At 34.0% G+C, this 23337-nt stretch overlaps 1 protein-coding gene and 1 pseudogene across 12 annotated transcripts in view; one reads left to right on the top strand and one right to left on the bottom strand.

Annotated features, from left to right (window-relative positions):
* Window positions 1–23337, top strand: part of CSNK1G3 (casein kinase 1 gamma 3) — a 105377-nt gene that overhangs the window by 9461 nt on the left and 72579 nt on the right. For 3 of the 12 annotated variants that reach the window (XM_032267224.1, XM_032267344.1, XM_032266707.1), the window contains exon 2: window positions 22524–22949. In XM_032267224.1, the coding sequence (XP_032123115.1) occupies window positions 22772–22949 (178 nt within the window). In that variant the 5' untranslated portion in view covers window positions 22524–22771. Of the gene's footprint in view, window positions 1–20437; window positions 22950–23337 lie in introns of those variants that run through there. The other 9 variants (XM_032266878.1, XM_032266949.1, XM_032266620.1 and 6 more) reach the window with 5 other exon arrangements.
* On the bottom strand, window positions 2965–4867 carry LOC116541938 (annotated as a pseudogene).

Genomic DNA, 23337 nt, shown 5'->3' with positions numbered 1-23337 from the left:
ATATTTTTAATAAAACATTATTTTCTTTTCTACATTTGTTTTAGGGAATTTGACAGCAGTCTGACTCTCCCCACTCCAAAAATGTAAATCTTTAAATCTTAAAGATGTGGAATCTTGTGATGTCAGTTTTCATTTAAAAAATGGATAGTTACTGAGTACTTTTCCTGTCATATGAGGATCAGGATATATTGTAGCTAATGTGTCTTTATATAATTGAGATTCTGGTAATGTTTGTAGTTAATAACGTATCAATATATAATCAGCTCCTTAAGAAAATTGTTTTGAGTATTTTCTGATAGCTATTGAAAGTTGATAACTGGAATGTGTGTTTGCTTATTATTGTATGCTTTGCTGTTTACCTCAATACCCTGCCAATTAAGGTAGTTTGTTGAAGACTGAAAGAAAAATCCTGAGCATTTGGAAATGAGAATATCCAATAAGCTAAAATTAATTTTACTATACATGTTTAAAAATTTCCAGTTGAAAATTAGTAATTTTTCTGCGGTGACAGAGTAAATGAAAGAATAAAATGGAAAATTTTAAAGATAATTCCTGCAGTCCTTGCTATGGGCTGGGAATGCTGACACTTAACTAAATAGATGAGAGGAGAGAAGGGTTTGTAGAGAAAACAGTTTTACTAGTGGTTCTCCACCTAACTTCATATTACAATTTTCTTGGGAGCTTAAGAAAAGATGGATGTTGGGATCCTACCCATGCTAATTTATATTCGATAAATAATCAGTAGGACTTGGAAAGGGCCAGGGCATTGATATATTTTAGGATTTCTACAGATGATTCCAGTGTGCTGCAGGGTTGAAAATAACTAATTTCTCCTTCCTTTTACACTCTCCTCTTAGCCCTTTAAAAAAATGACTTCCTTTTATTTTCTAACTGTCTTTTTAAAATTTGGTGTGGAGGTTTGATAACACAGAAAAAATGCAAAGATAACACAGAAAAAATGCAAAGAAAATATTAGCAAGAGGATCAAGTTAAAGTAATGGCTTCTCTTCATAGCTTCATACAGTTAGTTGCTCCCCAGTGTTGGTTCCAGGACCACTCACAGCTACCAAAATCCAAGGATGTGCTCAACTCAAGTCCGTCATATGAAATGGCCCAATATTTGCCTATAACCTTTGCCATCTTCCCCTATACTTTGGATCAGTTATAGATTTCTTGTAACACCTAATACAATGTAAATGCTATATAAATAGTTGTTATGAAGTATTCTTTAACGAATAATGGTTAAAAATAAAGTCTGTACATGTTTGCTACAGATGCTTTTTTTCCTTAGTATTTCAATCTGCGGTTGGTTGAATGAATCCATGGATGCAGAACCCATAGATAATGAGGGCGAATTGTACTTAGCATACTTAGTGAGGCCACTGTATTAATTGCTCATTAGCAGTATTTTGTAAGTATAGCCCCAAAGGTTAGAGAAATTCTAAAGCTTGGAAAATTTGTTACAGGGAAATTTATCAAAAATAAATTAAGGCATCAATTCAGTTATTTCTGGAAATCCTAGGAGACCTAAGTGATGTCTTTAAAGTTATTATAAATTATAAGAGGGCAAGAAGTGTTACTAATAAAAAGTTACTCATTTTAGGTTATATTGATCATATTTACAATATCAATGGGTTGTAATTTTTATGGGCCATCAGGATAGAAAGGACCTTAAATATTATTTAGTATAAGTGTACTTTTACTCCTGTATTCTTTTTTATGCCACTGTTGATGAGGAACGGTCTCTGTTTTTCCCCCCTCAGTGGAAATATTTTACCTTAGTTATAGTATATCATGTTTATTGCATATAGTTTATATTGCATATAATCTGCAAATATATACACATAAATATACTATGATAATAGGGTTTTATAGGGTTATTGTATCTTGATATTTAAGACAAAATTGGGGTCCTTTTAGTGATTGATTTGATGTTGCTTCCTGGGTCAGGAACACCCTGAGCAGTTACAGTGTTTTTTCTGTGACAAAATGAGAGCAAGCCATTTTAGGATGAGTTCAATATGTTCAATTCAATGAACATTTTTTGTGTGGTGGCAAAATTGGATTTGGCAGTTCTATAAATTGCAAGGGTTAGATTTCTGAGAACAGCTCTGATAAGAGAATGTGGTACAGAAATTTAGCACTGAGTAGGGTTTAGAGGACATGTGTGAACCATTAGGAGACTTCTGGAATTATTCTTGATTCAGCAAAATACCACAATAAAATTGATACATAATAAAGAATAATGAGTACTATTCTGTAGGACCATAATTCCTTTTCAATAGCTCTAATATCCACAACACTCTGGAAACCAAAACTTTTTCTGTATATTTGGCACAAACTGATTTTTTTCACAAAATGTGTTCCTAGCTATTCTCTTTATTTCATATATATAAAGGTTTCATTGTGGAAATGGCAAATGTTTGATTATTGTGTGCTATCCCAGCCTTCTCTAGAGGTATTGTTAAATATATAGTGTATACATGCTGTGTCACCTGTCAAAAATCTCCAGTCATTCTGAATTCTAAGACATATTTGACTGCCTGAATGTTGGAACTGTGGACCTGAATAAACCCCTTAATAGGACTTGTCCATATTGTACTTCTCTGAGGTGGAGTTTCAGTAAGATGCTAGTAAATTTCTTTTGCTTTTTTTCTTGTAAATATAGAAATGCAAAGTGGCATTTTATTTGAATCTGTTAGTTTCTTTAACAGTTGTAGAAAGCTCTCATGGGTTTTTGACACTAAGTTATTAACTTTGGTCCTGTGGGTCCCACTGTAGTCCCAGAAGTGTTGTGTAATTAGGATGCTTGAGATGGAAAATGTTTTGGGTAACTTTGGCATACCTGAGTATTCATTAAACACTCTTTTTAGTCTTTGGGGTTATGTAATTTTACCTTTGCACGTGATAACTTCATACCGAAGCACCTACAGGCAGCCCCCTCTTTTACATATCTTGGCTTCCTTTTTTTTTTTCCCCCGATCTGAAAATGTCTTTATTTTTTAGAAAATGGATTCCAGGAAGGTTAAAAAGCAACACCAGAAGGTATGGGTGCAGAACTGGATGTAGTCATTCAAAGCATTCAAGTAAGAATATGGCAATATAAATATTCAAAAAGTATCTCTTAAGAGGTGTTCAAAACAGAATGTATAAGTCATTCCTAACTAATTTGAGCTTTATAGCATTTTCCTAGACAGGAGGGGGAAAGCAGTCAATATTTAAAAGTCCTGAAAGCTTTTTCCTTGGTTAATTACATTAGACGGTTTGCCTTTGATCAAATTCCTTCTTTTTTTTAAACATGGATAAAAGTATTACATGGGTCCACTGTTAAAACAGATATGTTGGAAATTAATTCTGGTATAATGTTTTCCAACAAAGCTTAGAAAATAAAGGTGTTGAGGTGGCTTTGGACTAAGTTTAACAGTCATCTCCTCTGCTGACAACTTCTTTGCATGTTGAACGCAACAGTATGGTATGTTCAAATTGAGCTGTATACGATCCTTTAATGTCACATAATGGTGGATATGGATCTACAATGCCCAAGTCACACAGATTCTTCAGAGCCATCAAGTACTTGCTTTCTCCCAAGCGATCCAGCCATGTGCGGCAGAAGGCAAGGGTGCCAAAGTTTTCATTGATGACATTTAACAAGTGTTTTGTTCTTGGAAGCCTTATTGGCGCATGTCCAACATCAGAATTTTTCATGTAATGTGAACATTCCATATCATTATGAACAACACCTTTTCCTGTACTACCAAAGGTTGCAATTGCATATACTTCTCCTTCCTCCATTCTTGTTGCCTCCCCTCCTTTCACAATCGGCACGGTTTTCCCAGCGTGTATTCTATATTGCCCAATTGAATGTCCATTTAGATTACGGATTGGTTTCACTTGATATGTCTTCCCATCTATTTCAACTTCGTAGGACTCCATAACTTCTTGGATGGCCTCACCAATATCACATAGACGAACATCATTTCCAGCACACTTTATTCCAGTGTTAGTAGCATCTTTTACAGCTTTTAATAATACATCATATTTGGGATTAAAAGTGATGGTAAAAGCACAGTCAATAATCCTACCACTTATATGTGTTCCAAAGTCTATTTTACAGATGTCATCATACTGTAATACTGTTGTGTCACCGGCATTGGGAGTATAATGGGCAGCACAATTATTGAGAGAACATCCAGTAGGAAATGCCAGGCCTGCATTTAATCCATTCTCTTTTATTAGCTTGTATGAACAGTCTTCCAACTTTTCACAGATTTCTATCATTGTCATCCCAGTCTTAATCCAGCTCATCACGTATTTTCTAGCTTGTCAATGTGCTTCTGCAGCTTCTCGAAAATCATTCCAAATCTCTTCACTGGCCTGATCTAATGCTTTCTTTTCTTCACTTGTAGTTCTCCAAGCAGCTGTTCGCCCATCTTGTGTGGGTGGGTATTCACATTCTTGTCCTTTGGGAAATACACCATTAGGATACAGGTCACATATTGGAACTGAGGGAGGGTCTGTTTGAACTTTTGGTCCTCTCTTCTTCTTCTTCTTTTTCGTCGTCTTTCCAGTTGCTTCATATCCATCACCATCTCCATCTTCATCATCTTCATCTCTTTCTATCCTCCAATGCTTGTCTTTCCAACTGTCTTGCTATTTCTTCCACTGAGGCTCCTGATTCTTTATCAGGTTCCTATTGCCCTGCTGCACCAGCCCCTTTGCTCTTCTTTTTCTTCCGTCTTTTTTTCTTGGCTGCTTCCTCAGCTGTAGAGGCAGCTCCCTCTTCCCTGTCGTCTGGATCCAGGTCACCATTCAGGTGGCTCCCGGAGGCTGCTGCCTCCTCCACACCCGCCATGTTGCCCGACAGAGCATGAGGGAATGAGACCAGCTTCCTTTTTTAATAATAGAAAGAAGCGGGGTGTGGTTGCAATGCCTCTGTTTTAGTTTCCTTAAACTTCCTTAATTTGTTTTTAAGACTTCATGGCAAATATATTTATATCTGCCTTGGCTTATTGTTATTATTTGCCTCCAGTTCCTATTCCCATACTTTGATTCTTCTCGTTTCTTTTCCTCTTTTTCCTCCTCCCCCACTTTGAGTTATTAATTTATTTATAATTAACAATCAGTTATACTGTTAAGTCTGTTCCATGACAAGAGTTGACACTGTTAACGTCATAGTTACCCAAACATCAGTACCCTTACATGAACCTTTTAAATTTGTGGGTTGTGCATGTACTAGGCTATGTATAAGTAGTTCTGTATTTTTATATGTTAGAAAATTATCACTGAAGTTGAGAAGAATGAATGTAACTTTTGTTATGAGAACCATGTGTGATATAGCCACTGACTTTTCTGAATGTACTTTCTCATTTAGTTAGCATTATAGGGAATGACCTGATAGATAAATTAGAAAATTGAAGCACACCCTTTTACCAAAATATATTTTATTTTAGTTTTTTTTTCTTTTAATGACAAACTTTACAAAGTAGTACTGTTTTCTCTGTGTTTTCTAAACATATCCAAATCTTTCCTTGTTGATTTAGGGCTCTCATTCTGAACCTCAGGTATAAAGTGCTGTTATGCAGAAATGTCTGCAAATCTGTTGACGAGGATAAGGTTGTTTGTCTTCCTTGTTCTCAGTCATAATTTTTCTAGTCATTTCAGTTTTTCTCTTTTAATTTGCATTCTATTATCAATTTATTAGAATTATTTAAAAATAAAAGTAACTGTCTCTTAAGTGGGGAGCTCTTGTTTAATGAAGAGAATATGTGTTTTGTGACCTCCTTTAGGGAATTTCTTTTTCTTCTGGCTCATAGCTTTGTTTTGAAGAGTTGAAATAACTGTGTAAATGACCTTTGATTTGTGGAGTGTTATTTTACCTGTAGTATCTCTTAGATCTATAAATTGCCTGTCTGTGCATAACCTTTTCTTTCTCCTTTATTTGAAAAAGTGATGATCATATTAATTAACATTCCTTAGTTTCTAAAAGGTTGTTCAGTCATTCATTCATTTGTTCACTATTTAAGAAACTTTTAATAGATGTTGACTGCTGTGTGTTACAATAGATAACAAGGAGACAGAATTGAATGGAATGACTCTTCCTTGAGGACATAAGATTAACAAATGGAGTATCTTACTGTTAAAGAGTGAAAACATTGTCCCATATCTTTCCTCCAAATTGGCAGTGAGATGTAGAGGTTTGATCAGATTCAGTTTCAATTATTTTTATTGCCATTGGGAAGATCAAAGTTTATGCAGCCTATTTATTACTTTTTTCCTGGTGATTTCACTGTTTAAAATGGCCCCCAAGCTTAGGGCTGATGTGCTGCCTAGTGGTCCTAAGCGCAAGAAAGGTGTGGTAAGGCTTATGGAAAAAATTCATGTGTTAGATAAGCTGAGTTCAGGCATGAGTATAATGCTGTTGGCTATTAGTGCAATGTTAATGAATCAGAGATATATATTAAGTGTCTCGAAAGAGAAACATACATAAAGCAAAGCTATGTTTCGATTGGTTGGCGAAAATCTTGTGACCAGAGGCTGGCCGGAACATAACTCTGTATTTTTCCTGGGAGCAGTGGTTCAGTATTTGCGGTAACTTTATAAAACATAACTGCTGATAAATCAACTGTTTTTTGATTTTCCTGAGATAAAAAAGAACATTCTTTTAAATCAGTATTAAAAGTGTACTACAGAAAGTTGTGGGTAATGGAAGTAGATAGATCATTAAGAGTCTTCGTGAGATCTTTTTGGGGGCAAGTTCATTACTGTACTTCTAGCACCTGGACCTTTTTCTGGTACATGGTAAATAGTGAATATTTAATGAAAATAAGCATTCCAAAAATTCCTTGTTGGCTTGCACTTTAAATTTTGTAGCATTGTTACGATTAGGGTTTGCAGTGTAATTTCTGATTATAGATAGTGAGATGACCTGCTCACAGAGGTTGGCATGGTAAATATTTCAGTAATATAAATTTAACCTAACCTCTGCTTGATTTTTGATTCCTGTCATTCTTAAAGATGAAGGTGCTCTTTGCTTCTCTGTGTTTATGTATAATAAATGCTTAGGAGGGTGTGCATTTTCAAATTAAATATTTCTGCTGGGTACAGTGGCTCATGCTTATATCAGCACTTCGGGAGACTGAGGAAGGCAGATTGCATGAACTCAGAAGTTTGAGACCAGCCTGGGCAACATGGGAAAACCTTGTCTCTACAAAAAATACAAAAATTAGTGTAATGGCATGCATCTGTAGGCCCACCTATTTTGAGACATGCTCATGCCATTGCACTCCAGCCTGGTGACAAAGCGAGACCCTGTCTCAAAAAAATAAAATCATAAATAAAATATTTCCTCCCCTTCCAAGTATTGAGACACATGGGCTATGACAAAGGGTATTAGAAATGGGAATGTATATTCACTTGTGAAATTGAGCATAGAAGGCATAAAAAACATTTTGAGGACCTGTGAAATAGTCATGTTGTAGTTACTGGAGAACAGTGAGATCTGAATAATTAGAATATTAATTTAATTAGACTTCCAGTAATATTTATACGTAGGAAATTTAGACTTTAATAAGGTTTCTCATTTAATAATTGACTTAATTATAACTGATTATAATATAGTATGTTTTGATGATACTCCTATGCCACAATACAGTAGCTTTTAAACTGTAGAAATACTTGTTGATTACTGACCCAGTGATACATGTACATACATTCATTTAAAGCCTACACATCTTGTTAAACATGACTTACCCTTATTACATATGCGCATTCCATTTTCTGTCCTGTTTGGTACTATTTTATTTAAAAAACTGTTGTCTGAGACCCATTAAATTGATTAAATGGGCCACTAATGGGCCCTGATCCACAGTTTGGAGAACATTGTTCAAACAAAACATGGTTATAATTTTTAAAAGATAGAAATTCCTGGGTCTTAATAGGAATGTACAAAGAGACATCCCTGAAATCAAGTTTCAAAAATATAAAGTGTTGTAGATGATAGTTTCTAAATCTTTCTGGGATAAAAAAAAGTTTCTGTAGTATGTAATTATGGAAATTGATCTCCGTTTTTGACATTACAGTTAATGATTTAGCTTTTAAAAATAAGTGTTTATTCTTTTCTTAGACAACCACAGTTGAGCTAATGCCAGAAAACCAGTAACTGGGACACTTGCTGCTAATAGAAGCATGTGATGTAACGGCTAGCCATCACATCACAAATATCCTTACTGATTTAAATTTTGGAGAAGACTGAAGACATGTATTGTAATATAATTTTTATAGAGACTGAATAAAGCATTTGAAACACTGATGAGTTGTTTCATATACTAAATTAGGAGTTTTTCATTTGAGGTAACAAGGCAGTGGGAAATCAATGCTGTAATAAGTAACATTTGACTATAGAATTTGATTTTTAAATTTCCAGTTATTATAAATTTATATATGTAAACAATATTGAATAACAGGCTAAAAATGAAAAGAATACCTATAGGAACTTCAGTGCTTAATATTGGTACAGTCTTAGACTACTTTCTCGGTTTTATCTAGTTTGCAGTCTTAAGGAGGTCAATTGGCTCTGTGAAGTCCTAAATTATTGGGCCATGTGGATGAGAGAATCTGATTTTCTGTTCTATGTTTTGAAGATTTATCAGTGGTCACCAAACTAGAAATATGCTAGTGGCCTACGTTTCTATTCATATAATCAACTATGTCTAATGTTTTCTGTATTTAGCAGCTCATTTTTGTATTTATTAGTAGATATTACTTTATCAAAATTGTAATTGCGAAAGCAAGTACATTTTTTTACATTTGTTCATTTATTCTCAAAGATAATTTTTAAAAGCATTCGTTTGAGGAATTCTGCAGATATTTAAATAAGTTAGTAAACTGAGAATAATTACAGACTGAAATAGAAGTTGTAAATATTTTATTACCATTTATTCACACGTGGTTTCATGCTGCATTAACTAAATGTATGTCTGTTATTTTTAGTAGTAGATGGATTAAGGCTTCAGTTAAAGAGGCAATATCTCTTGTAAAAATTAAAATATAAAGCAGTATAAGTAATTATTTGTGTTACAAAAAATTGTAAGCAGGGCATATTTCTGTGAATCTTCTCTCAGTAGTTTTTATTTTAATGGATGCCTAATTTTTAAGTTTTCAAGATGCATTTTTCCATTCTCTTCCTTGTTATTTTTGAATCTATAGCTTCCATGAGGGAAATTTTCAGTTTCTATCATTGACTGCCTCTGCAGGTATAATATAATACTAAGATTATTGGTAGGACTTTTTAGCAACTGGTGTAATTTTAATGTACACTCTGAATTTTGTAGCCAATTCTATTTCTAATCATATTTTTGTTTTTGCCTGACCACCAGAAAGGGCAAAAATAAATTTGCTTTGAATGGGTACTGAAACTTATGGTATATTAGTATTACATAGTTTCATTTCTAAGATTATTTTACTTCTCTCCTGATTTCTTTATGTAAATCTTTTCTTCATCCTTTTTATAGGGCCTGTATTACAAACTGCCCTAAATAATTTTTTATGACAAGGTTGGCTTTTAAATAAAGTACAGCTATTACTTAAATTTTTAGGATAGATTGCTTATAAGACTATATAAAGGAATTCAGGGAGAAAATAACAGTATGCTGTTCAGTGGTTCTTAACTTTTTTTTAGGCTCACATAATCTTTTGATATCAAACCTGTTTAAAGCTATGGATTTTCTCTTTAGAAAATTCTCGGGAATTCTATGGATTTCAGGTTAAAGAACTCCACAACTGTGTACACTATTATTGATGGAGTCTGTTTTCATTAAAAGCAAGCAAACAAAAGCAAAAACTGATTTGTAGAGGCACTTTATACTGTTAAATTTTTTGAAGTACTCTTTTTGAATTTGACAGTGTTTTTTACTTATCTTTAGGATGCAAGTTACTCATTTGTTGATAGTAGAATTAATGGGTCTATTAAATTAATGCTGGTATATAGAAAATAAACATAAGCAATAGTCTCTTGCCCGTTATTTCTAGTCTTTGGATTTTTCAGTAGCTAGAACCACTTTTAGTTATTTCAGTTTTAAAATGCTTCAGGTGGTTACTTTTATGAATTCTAAATAATAAGCATACACTTTTCTCTTTGATATTGTGTCAAATTTTTTTATTATCTTTTAATTCTCCATTAAGAATGAAATTTTATCTCACATACTCCTACTTTCCCTTCTGTCTTTAAGTGTTTTTGGTAGTTACTAAGTTTACTTCATCTATGACTTACCGTTGATGCTTCAAACAATGTTCCTACATCTCTATTTCTTGTTCTAGTGAACATTTAGGTTATCCCTTAACTCTGTACTTTGCAAGATGCAGATACTCTTGCTCCATCCTTCCTTTTACCTTACCTATTCCCCATTAACAGCTGAGCTTCTGTCAGTCTCAATTGTAGTGTTATTTTAACACTATCAAGGTTGGCTAAATTTATATTCTTTTATATGACTTTTATCTTGATTTTTTTTTTTTTTTTTGCTAAGATTGAGTTTAAAAGTTGAAAATCAGTTATCTATGCTTACAGTATTATGACTAGTTTTTGAACCAAATAATATAATGGAGTTATTTTTCTTTCCTTAACATTTTGTGGCCCCTTTTTGCTCCAGCTCAGGAAAATTTCTTTGATTATTTCATTTTCTTAATTTTCTCTGTCCTCTGTATTAATTTTTATTATTAGTTGGAAATTGGAGGTATTGGATTGTCTTTTTTTTCCTTTATTTTGTATGTCTTTATATTTTTGTTTTAAATGTTAGGATTATTTCCCAACTTAGTTATTGCTTATTACTTTTAATGCCAATTTTAAAATTATATTTATATGTAATTTTACTTCTCAAAAGCCTGTGGGGCTAATTGTTTTTAATTTTTGCTGCTGTTTTTAAAGCTGTCTTCTGTTCTTCAAATGATCTGCTTCCCCCAGAGGTTTTTTTCCTTTTCTTAAATTTGTATTTTTTTTTTTTCTTTTGGGAAGAGGGTGTTTTTCTTCCATATTGTTTACTTTCCTGATGTATCTAGTAGTACTTGATTGTCAGTTTATATTTCTGATTGAGGGATTAGGCTAATATTTTTGGGCAAATGGTTTACATTTCTTTTGCTGTTCTGCTTGCTCTGCTGTTTTTGTTTTTGTTTTTTTTTCTTTTTAAATCTCTTGGGATCCTGTACACAGATGGGGCTTATTGACTAGAAATGTTTAGAGATAAAAATAACTCATTTATTAACGTACAGTAAGTGTGCTAGGCTCAGGGATCATAAAGTTACATATAATAGAATCCTTGTCATCAAATATAACAGGCAATTATAAAACTGCATATGATATAAGAACACCCTTAGAAATTTCCAAGTCTAATCCTTCTATTTTATAATTATTAAAATGAGCTTAGACAGATTAAGTGTTTTGTTCAATGCTATACAGCTAATTAGGATCTAAATGGGATTCCAGGATTACTATGTTTCATTCTATGCTCTTTATAATAGCACATAGTCCGGCAAGCAGTATTAAAGAGGTCTGGAAGCAGCTATCAAGGATTCCAAGACCTGGGAGAATCGATGTGTTGGAATAGGATACAAATACTGGGACTTGGGTAAAAGAGAAGATTATGCTACCTTATATAAGATTCAATTTTAGAAAATCAGAGCTAGAGATTTTTCTTAAGGGCTTGATGAAGTAAGCAGCCATTTTGGAGAAGTCCACATGGCAAACTATAGGCAGCTTCTAGAAACTGTAGGCAACCTCTAGCAACTGAGGGTGGCCTCCATCTGACAGCCAGCAAAAGCTGTGGCTCTCAATTATACACTGCAAGCATATGAATTCTGTCCAGTCTGAAGGAGCTTGGAAAAGAATTTTTTCCCCACTTTAGCTTCCAGATGAGAAAGTGTCCTAGCCAATACCTTGAGTACAGCCTGAGCAGATCACCCAGCTAAGCTGTGCCCAGGCTTTGATCCACAGAGACTGTGAGATAAGAAGTTTGTATTGTTTTAAACCTCTAAGTTTTTAATAAGTTGTAACATAGTAATAGAAAACTAATGCATGTGGTCATGTCCAAGTGTATTGTGTTGTTCAGCATAGTACCATTGTATAGTAAACACAATGCTTTCTCATCTAATTTGAGAACAAATAACCTACACTCCACTGTGCCTTAAAAGCATGACCGTGAAAGTCCACTTTCTCTATTGGTTTTGATATCCATATGCATTGGTAATAAAAAATAAGTATAGTGTAGCAGTAGGTAATGTGTGTGGCACTACTGTCAAGTTATAACTATGTCACTGCAATTTATGATTCTCTGAGCAGCAGTGTGAAATGATAAGTATACCACTTATGGTCTCTGTCGCAACTATTCAACTCTGCTCTTGTAGCACAAAAGCATCCATAACAACATGTAAACAAATTAGCATGGATTCCTATACAATTTTATATATATAGACTAAACTTGGATTTCTTATTGTTGCATGTTTGTTATAAAATGTTATTCTTCTAATAATTCCTGATCCCCAATTATATGGAAATGTAAAGACTATTCTTAGGTCCAAGTTTGTATAAAAATAGGCAAATAGCTTGCAGGCTGTAGTGTCATGACTCTTGATATAGACGAACATGTAGGCATTTCTAATACTGCCTGATAGGTGCTATGATAGGGAAAAATACTGTAACATACTAAGACTTTTACTACAAAATATTTTAATTAAAATTCTAATTTGTTAAAAGTATTTTTAAAAAATAAAAAAATACGTTATTACAAGTTTATGAACAGTGACCTGAATATACTAAACTAGATGGAATAAAACAGGAAATGGCTTAGTTTCTCCCTAAGCACTATTGTCATCTATATATTTTGATTATTTTCACTTCCCAACTCATGAATGATATCCTCGTCCATTTTCACTGATTTCTTGTCATGTATCTTTATAAGAATCGTTTTGTTTTCTCAGTGGATTGCTTTACAGATATCGAAATGACCTGTTCAATTTTTGATGTTCAATTTTAAGCTAACTCATTACTTCTTTCTGCCTCTCTCTCTCTCCTAGTCTCTGACTTGGCGCTTGACTCTGGATCCTCTGTTGAGGAAGGGAATTAGGTGTTGTTTCTTCATTCATCTTTCTTCCATTCTCCCATTCATTAGCTACCCCTTGCTCCTCTAGGGTTCATGTGAAGGAATAGGAAAGGGAAAAGGCAAGAGTCCTTTATATGCTTTTAAATGCTTCTATTGTGGAACAGTTCTGGTTGTCCAGAGGTTTCATATGGACCTCTTATGTAAAATGAACCAACCCACCCACACATATTTCTGTACATAAGTACTTATATACATGCACAAGCATTAAAAGCTTTGGAGCATACACACTGAATGAAAAGTTATGATTCTTTCTGAGAAGGGCAAGTGGGATAGAGGACAAGGGGTGTGGATATCCCAAGGAATATTTTTACTTCATTGTATTATTGGAACTCTTATTAGATATAGCATGAGTTTTTTTGATATTTGATTACTTAAACATAAATGAAAAGCTATGTATTGAAAATAACATGAAAATTTGCTAAAAGAAAATTACTTCTATATCGAAAAAGTACAGAAGAGCCTTTTTTTTTTTTTTTAAGCTTCTTACAGCTAGATAGGAGGAATTAGTTATAGTTTTCTGTACCACTGTAGGATGACTATAGTTAACAGTAATACATAGTTTCAAACAGCTAGAAGGAGTATGTTGAATGTTCTTGACACAAAGAAATCATGTGTTTGAGATGATGCCTATGCTAATTATAATTACTCTGTGATCACTATATAATATGTGTATTGAAACATCACATGTACCCCATAAATATGTGCAATTATATGTCAAATAAGTAAAACTTCTAAAATAAAATATTAAGTTCATTAACTTAAAGTGGCATTAAAAAGAGAAATAATCATATTTGTGGGCAAAGGACATGAATAGGCATTTTTTAAAAGAAGACACACACATGGCCAACAGGCATATGAAAAAATATTCAGCATCACAAATCATCAGGGAAATGCAAATTCAAACCACAGTGAGATATCTTCATTCATAATGATTCTTACTGAAAAGAAAAAAAAAAATCACAGATGTTGGTGAGGATGCAGAGAAAAGGGGACTCCTATACGCTGTTGGTGGGAATGTAAATTAGTACAACCTATATGGAAAACAGTCTGGAGACTTTTCAAATAACTAAAAATAGAACTGCCACTGGATCCAGCAATCTCACTACTGGGTATCTACCCAAAGGAAGAGAAATCAATATGTCAGAAAGATACTTGCACTCCTACGTTTATGGCAACACTGTTCACAATAGCAAAGAGACAGAATCAACCTAAGTGCCATCAAAGGATGAATGTGTAAATAGTGGTATGTATATATAATAGAATACTCTTAAGCAATAAAAAAGAACAAATCGTGTCTTTTGCAGCAACAGGAGGTTATTATCTTAAGCTAGTAACAGAAAGTCAGATATCACATGTTCTCACTTGTGAGTACTAAAAATGTTTATACATGGACTTAGAGTGGAATGAAGGAGAGTGGAGACTTGGAAGGGTGGGGTGGTGGTGGGAGGGAGTAGATGATGAGAAACTGATTAGTGGGAGCAATGTACATGTTTTGGATGATGGTAAAAGCCCTCAGATTGACCATATGCAAGCTATGCTTGCAATAAAATTGTACATTTACCCCATAGATTTGTACAAAAACGAAAGTAGCATTTTAAGGTAAATTTTATAGTAGTGGTATACTGGGGAAAACATACATCTTTAAATGAAATACACAGTTTTGTGTGTGTGTGTGTGTGTGTGTGTGGAGGGGAGGAAATTGTTTTTAAAAATCATATTTTGAGGTACAGTTTACATATAATGCATATATTTTAAGTACAGTTTGATGAGTTTTGACAAATGTATATATCCATATAATTTCCTCCCAATTAAGATATAGAACATTTCTTTCCTTCAGAAAGTTTCTCATGACCCTTTACTGTCAAATTTCCCACTACCCTACTTAACTGCTGATAGGATTTCTATCACCACAGCTTAGTTTTGCTGATTCTAGAGCTAAATATAACTAGAATCATGTAATAGGTAATTGTTTATGCCTGACTTCGTTTACTCACTTTAATGTCTGAGAAATTCACCATATTGTTGCATGCATCAGCGTTTCGTTCCTTTTTAATGCTAAGTAGTCATCTATTATATGACTATACTATGTGTTTATTCTTCTGTTAATGCAGATTTGGATCGTTTCCAATTTTTTGTCTATTATAAATGAGGCTGCTTTAAACATTAGTGTACAAGTCTTTTTGTAAACATGCATTTTATTTCCTTGGGTCAACATCTAAGAGTGGCATTGCTAAGTCATAGGTGTGTATATTATAAGAAACCATCAACCTTTTTTCCAAAGTCATACAATTTTTACTTCCACCAGCACTTTTTTGAGAGTTCTAGTTCTTCATTCTTACCAATACTTGGTATTGTCAGTCTTTTAAATGTTAGCTATTTTAATGGCTGTGAAATGATATTTCATTATGGCTTTAATTTATATTTGCATGACAAGTAATGATATTGAGCACAGCTTCATATGCTTTGTATATATGCAATTTGTGTACTGTATATTCTTTGTGAAAAGAGTCTGTTTAAATCTTTTCTGTATTTAAAAAAATGGAGTTGTTCAGTGAGAACACGTGGTCACAAGGAGGGGAACATCATATATTGGGGCCTGTTAGGGGGGTGGGAGGCCAAGAGAGGGATAGCTTTAGGGAGAATACCTAATGTAGATGACGGGTTGATGGGTGCAGCCAACCACCATGGCACGTGTATACCTGTGTAACAAACCTGCACGTTCTGCACGTGTATCCCAATTTGTGTCCTTTGTAGGGACATGGATGAATCTGGAAACCATCATTGTCAGCAAACTGATAGAAGAACAGAAAATCAAACACCACATGTTCTCACTCATAGGTGGGTGTTGAACAATGAAAGCACATAGACACAGGGAAGGGAGCATTACACACTGGGTCTATTGTGGGCGGCTAGGGGAGGGACAGTGGGGGGTGAGGAGGTTGGGGAGCGATAACTTGGGGAGAAATGCCAGATATAGGTGACCAGGAGATGGAGGCAGCAAACCAGCTTGCCATGTGTGTACCTATGCGACAATCCTGCATGATCTGCACATGTACCCCAGCACCTAAAGAACGATAAAAAAAAAAAAAAGGAGTTGTTTTTCTTACTGTTCAGTTGCAACATATTTATACACACTCATATAAAATAATTTAGCCCATACTGAAGTATTTGTATTTTTTTTTAAAGCTATCGCTTGATGGGAAATGATTATTTTTGATGACTTTATTAAGATTTTTTAATGATTAGTGATTTTAGCATCTTCTAAGACATTTTCACTTACCTTAAGATAGCAAAGATTCTCCTCATTTTGGTTCTGGTATTTGTATTTAACTCTATGATCCATTTCAAATTATCATTTTAAAAAAATACATGTTCACAGAGATAGGGTTTTGCTTTGTTTTTCAGGTTGGCCTGGCCTCAAGCAATCTTCCAGCCTTGGCCTTCCAAAGTGCTGTAGTTATAGGCATGAGCTTGGTCATGGGTTGAATTTTGTCAAATGTAATCTCTTGTCTGTTGAGATGATCCCATTGGGCTGTAATGCCTGCACTTTGAGAGGCTGAAGTGGGCATATTGCTTGACCTTAGGGGTTTGAGACCAGCCTGGGCAACATGGCAAAACCTTGTCTGTACAAAAACCGAAAACATTAGCTGAGCGTGGTGGTGTGTGCCTGTGGTCTCAGCTACTTGGAGGCTGGGGTGTGAATATTACCAGAGCCTGAGGAAGTCGAGGCTGCAGTGAGCTGTGATTGTGCCACTGCACTCCAGCCTGGGCAACAGAGCAGCAAAAAAAAAAAAAAAAAAAAAGATTATCCCTGTGGGTTTTCTTTTTTCTGTTAGTTTGGTGAATTGATTTAAAATGTTAAGTCAGTCCTACACTTCTAGTATTAAACCTTTTTTGATTATTACTTGTTAAACTTTCTACATATTTGCTTATGTTGTACATAGAATTTTTGTATCTATGCTCATGAGAAATGCAGGTTTAATTTTCTTTGCATAAATTGTTTTTGTCAGGCTTTTGTGTTAGGATTGTGCTGATCTCACAAAGTAGAATGATTATTCCTATGTCCTGAAAGAGCTTTAGATTAGTATTACTTTTTCCTAACATTTGATAAAATTCACTGGTGAAATCATCTTTCTGGGAACATTTTTTAATAGATTAAATTTTAGAAATAGATGTGGAACTTTTGATATTTTGTTTCACTTTGTATCCCTATGTTACATTTTTCAAGGAATTTGTCCATTTCATCTGTATTAAATTTATTGGCCTAAAGTTAGAGTCCTTTGTCCTTTAGTATTGATAGGATCATTTCGATATCTCTTCTTTCATTCTTCTTCTTGGTAATTTGTATATTCTCTTTTGTTCTTGATCATTTTTGCTAGGGGTTACAAAGTTTGTTGACCTTTATCAAAAATCAGCTTTTTGTCTGTTTTCTCTATTGTGGTCTATTTTCTGTCTTATTGATTTTCTTCTCTGGATAATTTCTTTGGAAATTATTGACACTTCTGCTTTATCCAGTTTGCCATTGAATGTATCTAGTGAAGGTTTTCATTTCAGATATGACAGTTTTTATTCAAGGGTCTCTTTTTTCCCTTCGCTCTGGTATTTATCCATTTATTAGCTGAGAATTCCTGTTTTTGCTCATTAAGACTATATTTTCCTATATGTTTATAACTATTAGTAATAACTATTGAAGTACTTCCCCAACTCTTGTCTGATTTGCTCTTTTCTCTAGCTGTTTTAAGGAGAAAACCCAGATCACCTATTAAAAACTTCTTTTCTAATATAGGCCTTTAAAGCTTCTGATTTCCTGCTAAGCATTAGAATTGCAAATTAGATTTTTTTTCTAATTTCTCTTGTGATTTTTTTTTTCAACTCATGAATTATTTAAATGTGTGTTTAATTTTCAAATTTGGGGACTCTTCTAGATGCTATATAGCTATTGATTTCTAATTTAATTTGTTTTTACTTTTTATTTTTTTGACACAGAGTCTTGCTCTGTCTCCCAGACTGGAGTGCAATGATGCGATCTTTGCTGACTGCAAGCTCTGCATCCAGGTTCAAGTGATTTTCCTGCCTTAGCCTCCCTAGCAGCTGGGACTACAGGCATGGCTAATTTTTGTATTTTTAATAGAGATAGGGTTTAACCATGTTTGCCAGGCTGATCTTGAACTCCTGACCCCAAGCTGGGTAGCCAGCTTGGCCTCCTAAAATGCTGAGATTACAGGCATGAGCCACCATGCCTAGCAATTTCTAATTTAATTCTATTTTGACCAGATATACTTTGTAATATTTTAGTTACTTGAGATTTAAATTAAAGCACACATAAGATCTTTCTTGGTGAGCATTGAAAGGAATTTTATTTTGCAGTGTTTTATAAATGTCAGTTAGTTCAAGGTAGTTGATGGTATTATCTAGATCTGCCATATACCTACTGATATTTTTTCTTATACCTTATTGATTACTGAAAGCATGTGATTAAAATATTTTTAATAAGGATTGCCTTTTTTCTTTTTAGTTTTGTTATTGCCTCAGTTTACTCATACATATTTATTGTTTTTATGTCTTTCTATTGAATTCATATTTTTATCATTATAAAAATGATAAATTTTTATAATTTATTATATAGATTATAAATAAATTATAATTTATTATAATCCGTAAATTTGGAGATAATCCTTCGTTTTGATGTCGAGTTTGTATGATAATATAGCCTCACAAGCTTCTTATATGTGCTCTTTACACAGTATATCTTCTTCTATTATTTAACTTTCAATCTATCTGTATATTTGTATTTGTTTATTTATTTATTTTGAGACAGGGTCTCACTCTGCCGCCCAGGCTGGAGTGTAGTGGCACAATCTTGGCTCACTGCAACCTCCACCTCCCAGGTTCAAGTGATTCTCCCACCTCAGCCTCCGGAGTAGCTGGGACCACAGGTGTGCACCACCACTCCCGGCTCATTATTTTTGTATTTTTAGTAGAGATGAGCTCTCACCATGTTGCCCAGGCTGGCCTTGAACTCCTCAGCTCAAGTGATTCACCTACCTCAGCCACCCAAAGGGCTTGGATTACAGGTGTGAGCCACTGCTGTATCTTTGTATTTAAAATAGTTTCTTGTAAACAGTTTGTAGTTGAGTCTTGTTTTTTTATATAGTCTGACAGTTTTTGCCTGTTTGGGGGAAAATCTGGTCTATTTCATTTTATGTGCGTTTTAAAGTCCACTGTGTTGCTATTTGTTTTCTTTTGTCTTGTATGTTCTTTCTCTGTTGTTATAACCAAGTAATGTTTAATCTTCCATTTTATTTCTTGTCCTGGTTTTTTTTAGCTATTCCTATTGGAACTCATTTTTTATTGTTTGAGCTAGGTATTAAAATGTGCATTTTAACTTATCATTGGCTACCTAGAATTAATGTATAACCACGTAATTCTTCACAAATATAATCTTTTTCCTGTTTTCTTTTTAATTTATATAATGAATAAAAATTATGTGTATTTATTTATTGTGTAGTACATATTTTGAAATATGTATATGTTGTGGAATAGCTAAATAGAGCTCATTAACATATGCATTACCTCACATTTTTTGTGTGTGGTGAGAACACTTAAAATCTACTTTCTTAATAATTTTCAAGAAGGAGTCTTAAAACAATGTAATTCCATTTACAACTACCCCTCCTTGCTATTTATGTTGTCATATATTTTACTTCTACCTGTGTTATATATGACATAAGAAATTGTTTATGCTTTAAATGGTAATTTATCTTTAAAGGAAATGAATACCCATGCATTTCCTAGTTTCAGCGCTCTAGATTTCTTCTTAAAGTTTCAAATTTCTGTCTGGTATTATGTGATTTACTTCAGCTTAAAGGACTATTTAAAAAGCATTTCTTGTTGTGCAGGTCTACTTGTGACCAATTCTCAGCTTCCCTCATCTAAAAATGCCTTTCTTTCTCCTTGTTTTAAAGAATAACATTACTGAATGTAGAATTCTGAACTGATCAACACCTGTGGGAAAAAAAGAGGAAAAAGAATTTTAAGTTGAAAGTTTTTATTCCCCCTTTCATTGCTTTGAAAATATCCTTCCCTTTTCTTTTGGGCCTCCATTGTTTTTGATAAGTAGTTAGTTCCCCTGTATGTCAAGTTTAGTTTTTTCTCTCTCTGCTTTCAAGATTGTTTAAATTTTTGGATTTTAGCAGTTTGACTGTGATGTGCCTAGATTTAGTTTTTTTAAAAATTTATTATGTGATTATTGCTGAGACAATTTGTAGGTTTTTGTTGTTTTGTTTTATTAAATTTGGGGAGTTTTCAGCTATTATTTCTTCAATTTTTTTTTTCTGTCCTCTTCTTTTTCTTCAGTTAAATAGGACTCATAGCTATTTATTAGTGTTAAGTCATGTCTTCTAATTCAAACATCAGGGTCATCTTGGGGTCTGTCTCCTTTGACAGCTTTGTTTCTTAGCCATGGGTTACATTTAATGCTGCTTTGCATGTTTGGTAATTTTTAGCAGTATTGTTGAGAGTCTGGGTTTTTGTCTTTTTGAGACTTAAGTTTTGTTCTAGGATGCAATTAATGTGTTCAGAGCTACTCTGAATGCTATCTAGGTTTAGTTTTAGACTTTAATTGGGACACTCTAGAGTAGGCCTTTACTGTTGGGTATGGTCCTTACTTTTGAGAGTTTTTGTGGCTTCCGAGCTGAATGCCTGGGATATTAGTGAGGTTCTTCTATTGACTGAATAGGAACTTTAAAGTTTCTCAGCTCTGTGAAGCTTCTAGTATTTCTATTCTTCATTTAACATTGTAGTAGCTATTTTCTGCTAGGTTTTTCAGACTATTCCCTTGCACACATGTAGCCTAGCCTTCTGTCCTGCTACCACCTTAACCTACCCCACTACAGAACTACTTCATTTTTGATTCTATGTACTACAAATTCCATTCACTTCAACAGCTGCATATTCTGATCTACGATCACTCTGTGTTGCCTGAGGCCTCCTTGTGCTGTGGTTGGGAAATTGCTCCTAGCCAGAGAGCTTGGATGAAGGTGAGACTCACCTTTTGTGTTTTTTCTCAAGGATCACAGTCTGTACTGCCTATTGTTTGATGCCTAAAAACAGATGCTTTATATATTTTGTCCAGCTTTCTACTTATTTACAACAGGAAGAGATGTTCAGTATAGTTACTGTGTCATGGCTGGAAGCAGAGTAAACGGAAGCTTACAGTTGCATCTGCAAATAAGAGTATGGCAAATAAAACAAACTTCATAAATAGATTGAGTGTTAGGAGTAATTGTGGAATCCTAATTAGGGAAAAGGAGTCAGGCTGGTGGGGGTGGGGGCCTGTAAAAAGAAAATCCTGGACTTTCTTCATGGTCCAGGACACATAGCCTTTCTGCAGAAAAAACTCAGAGTCTCCCTGTGCCCAGCTTATCACCAGACCCTCTGCTGATAGAAAAATACTGGTTAGCTCATTGCAACCTTGACATTATCAGTACTGCACGTAGCCCTCTCCAGCACAAGAACGATCCTATATAATCCCCACCAAGCCTTTGTCTCTTTTCAGTCAGCTCCTCTCTTGCTGATATGCCCATTGCTTTCCTGCAAAGTGTTTTCCTACTTTTTTTTTTAATAAGTCTGCCTTTCTTTACTGTCTTGGTAAATTCCCTTACTGCCCACACTACCAGCCCCAGGTAGTCACTACTTGTAACAGTAATTGCATATTTGGGGAGTTGCTAAAAATTAATCAGAAAATACTGTTTGTTACAAACCTTGTGGATGCATTATATAATTAGAAAAGTTCTGTAATAGGAATAAGCATTTGATATCAATCCTTGTTTCTTCATTAGTGACTATATTTTGAAATAATAATTTCTTTAATAGCAAAGAACAAGAACCCACTCAAATTGTTCAAACAGAAATAGGGAAATTGCATAAGGATGCAGAATTACCATAGAAAAGTAGGGAAATCGTGTAAGGGTGCAGAATTACCACAGAATTGAGGTAATTCCCAGAGAATATGAATGGGGAAGACTCTTCCAAAAGACTTGAAAAATATTTTGAGTACTGTTTGTCTAATTGAGATAATTTTAAACTGAAAGGTTTATATTAGCGAATATATATTGATTTATGAAACATAATTTTGTCCCTTTTTTAATTTTTAAGAAGTAATTGAATATGTGATTTCTTTGTTTTATTTTTGTCCTATCTTTGGTATTAAAGTATATAAATAAAGGATAATGATTAACTTAAAAGTGTGTACTGTGGTTTAATTTCAATGGGCATCAACAGATAGCAGTAATTCTTGCCTAAACTTTTGTTATCTAATTTCCCAAACATATATTTTAAAATTCTTAGTTGACTAATTTCCTTTTCTTAATATTCTAGCTCTCTATCAATATCAGCCCACATCATTGAAAAGATAATTTTGAAGACATGTTTTGCTGAAAAGACAACTGAGAAAAATTTTACGAATGGGATGAACATGCTCCAGTTAATTGACTACCTACTGCAATTTGAATGTTAACATTACCCATCTGGTACAGTTACCTAGTGATGTACCTATTTTCACAATACCCTATTTCAGTGTGCTTGTCTTGATTAAAGAATTCAAAGTGGAGTACCGCAAACTTGATATGGAAAATAAAAAGAAAGACAAGGACAAATCAGATGATAGAATGGCACGACCTAGTGGTCGATCGGGGCACAACACTCGAGGAACTGGGTCTTCATCGTCTGGAGTTTTAATGGTTGGACCTAACTTTAGAGTTGGAAAAAAAATTGGATGTGGCAATTTTGGAGAATTACGATTAGGTAAGACTATTTTGTTTATTCCATTATGTTAGAAGCACTTTAAAAATTGGAAGATACTTTTTAATGAAAATGATTTAGTATATAATTTGTTTAGTTGTTTAATGGTTGTGGTAATTTTAAAGAATACAGATGGTGGGAATTTCTTTTGTGCTTGTATTTTCATGTGTAAGAAATTCTCTAGTATAGGAATGTCTACTTTAACCATCCAGAGATTAATCATCCAGATTATGAGAAAACAAACAAAAAGGCCCAGTAAGCTGAAATAGCTTCCGGTAAAGCCTTTGCAGTTTTCTTTAGGAATGATATTTAGACTACTTTTTCAGATTCAAAAATGTTTAGTAATTGATCACTTTTGGGGCATGGGTATGGCTTAAAGTCAAGTTAATAT

Source organism: Sapajus apella, unplaced genomic scaffold, assembly GCF_009761245.1.
Source record: "Sapajus apella isolate SASKATOON/1434 unplaced genomic scaffold, GSC_monkey_1.0 scaffold1, whole genome shotgun sequence".
Classification (NCBI taxonomy): domain Eukaryota; kingdom Metazoa; phylum Chordata; class Mammalia; order Primates; family Cebidae; genus Sapajus; species Sapajus apella.
The sequence above is the reverse complement of the archived record's forward strand: the minus strand, read 5'-3'. Positions and strand labels throughout refer to the sequence as shown.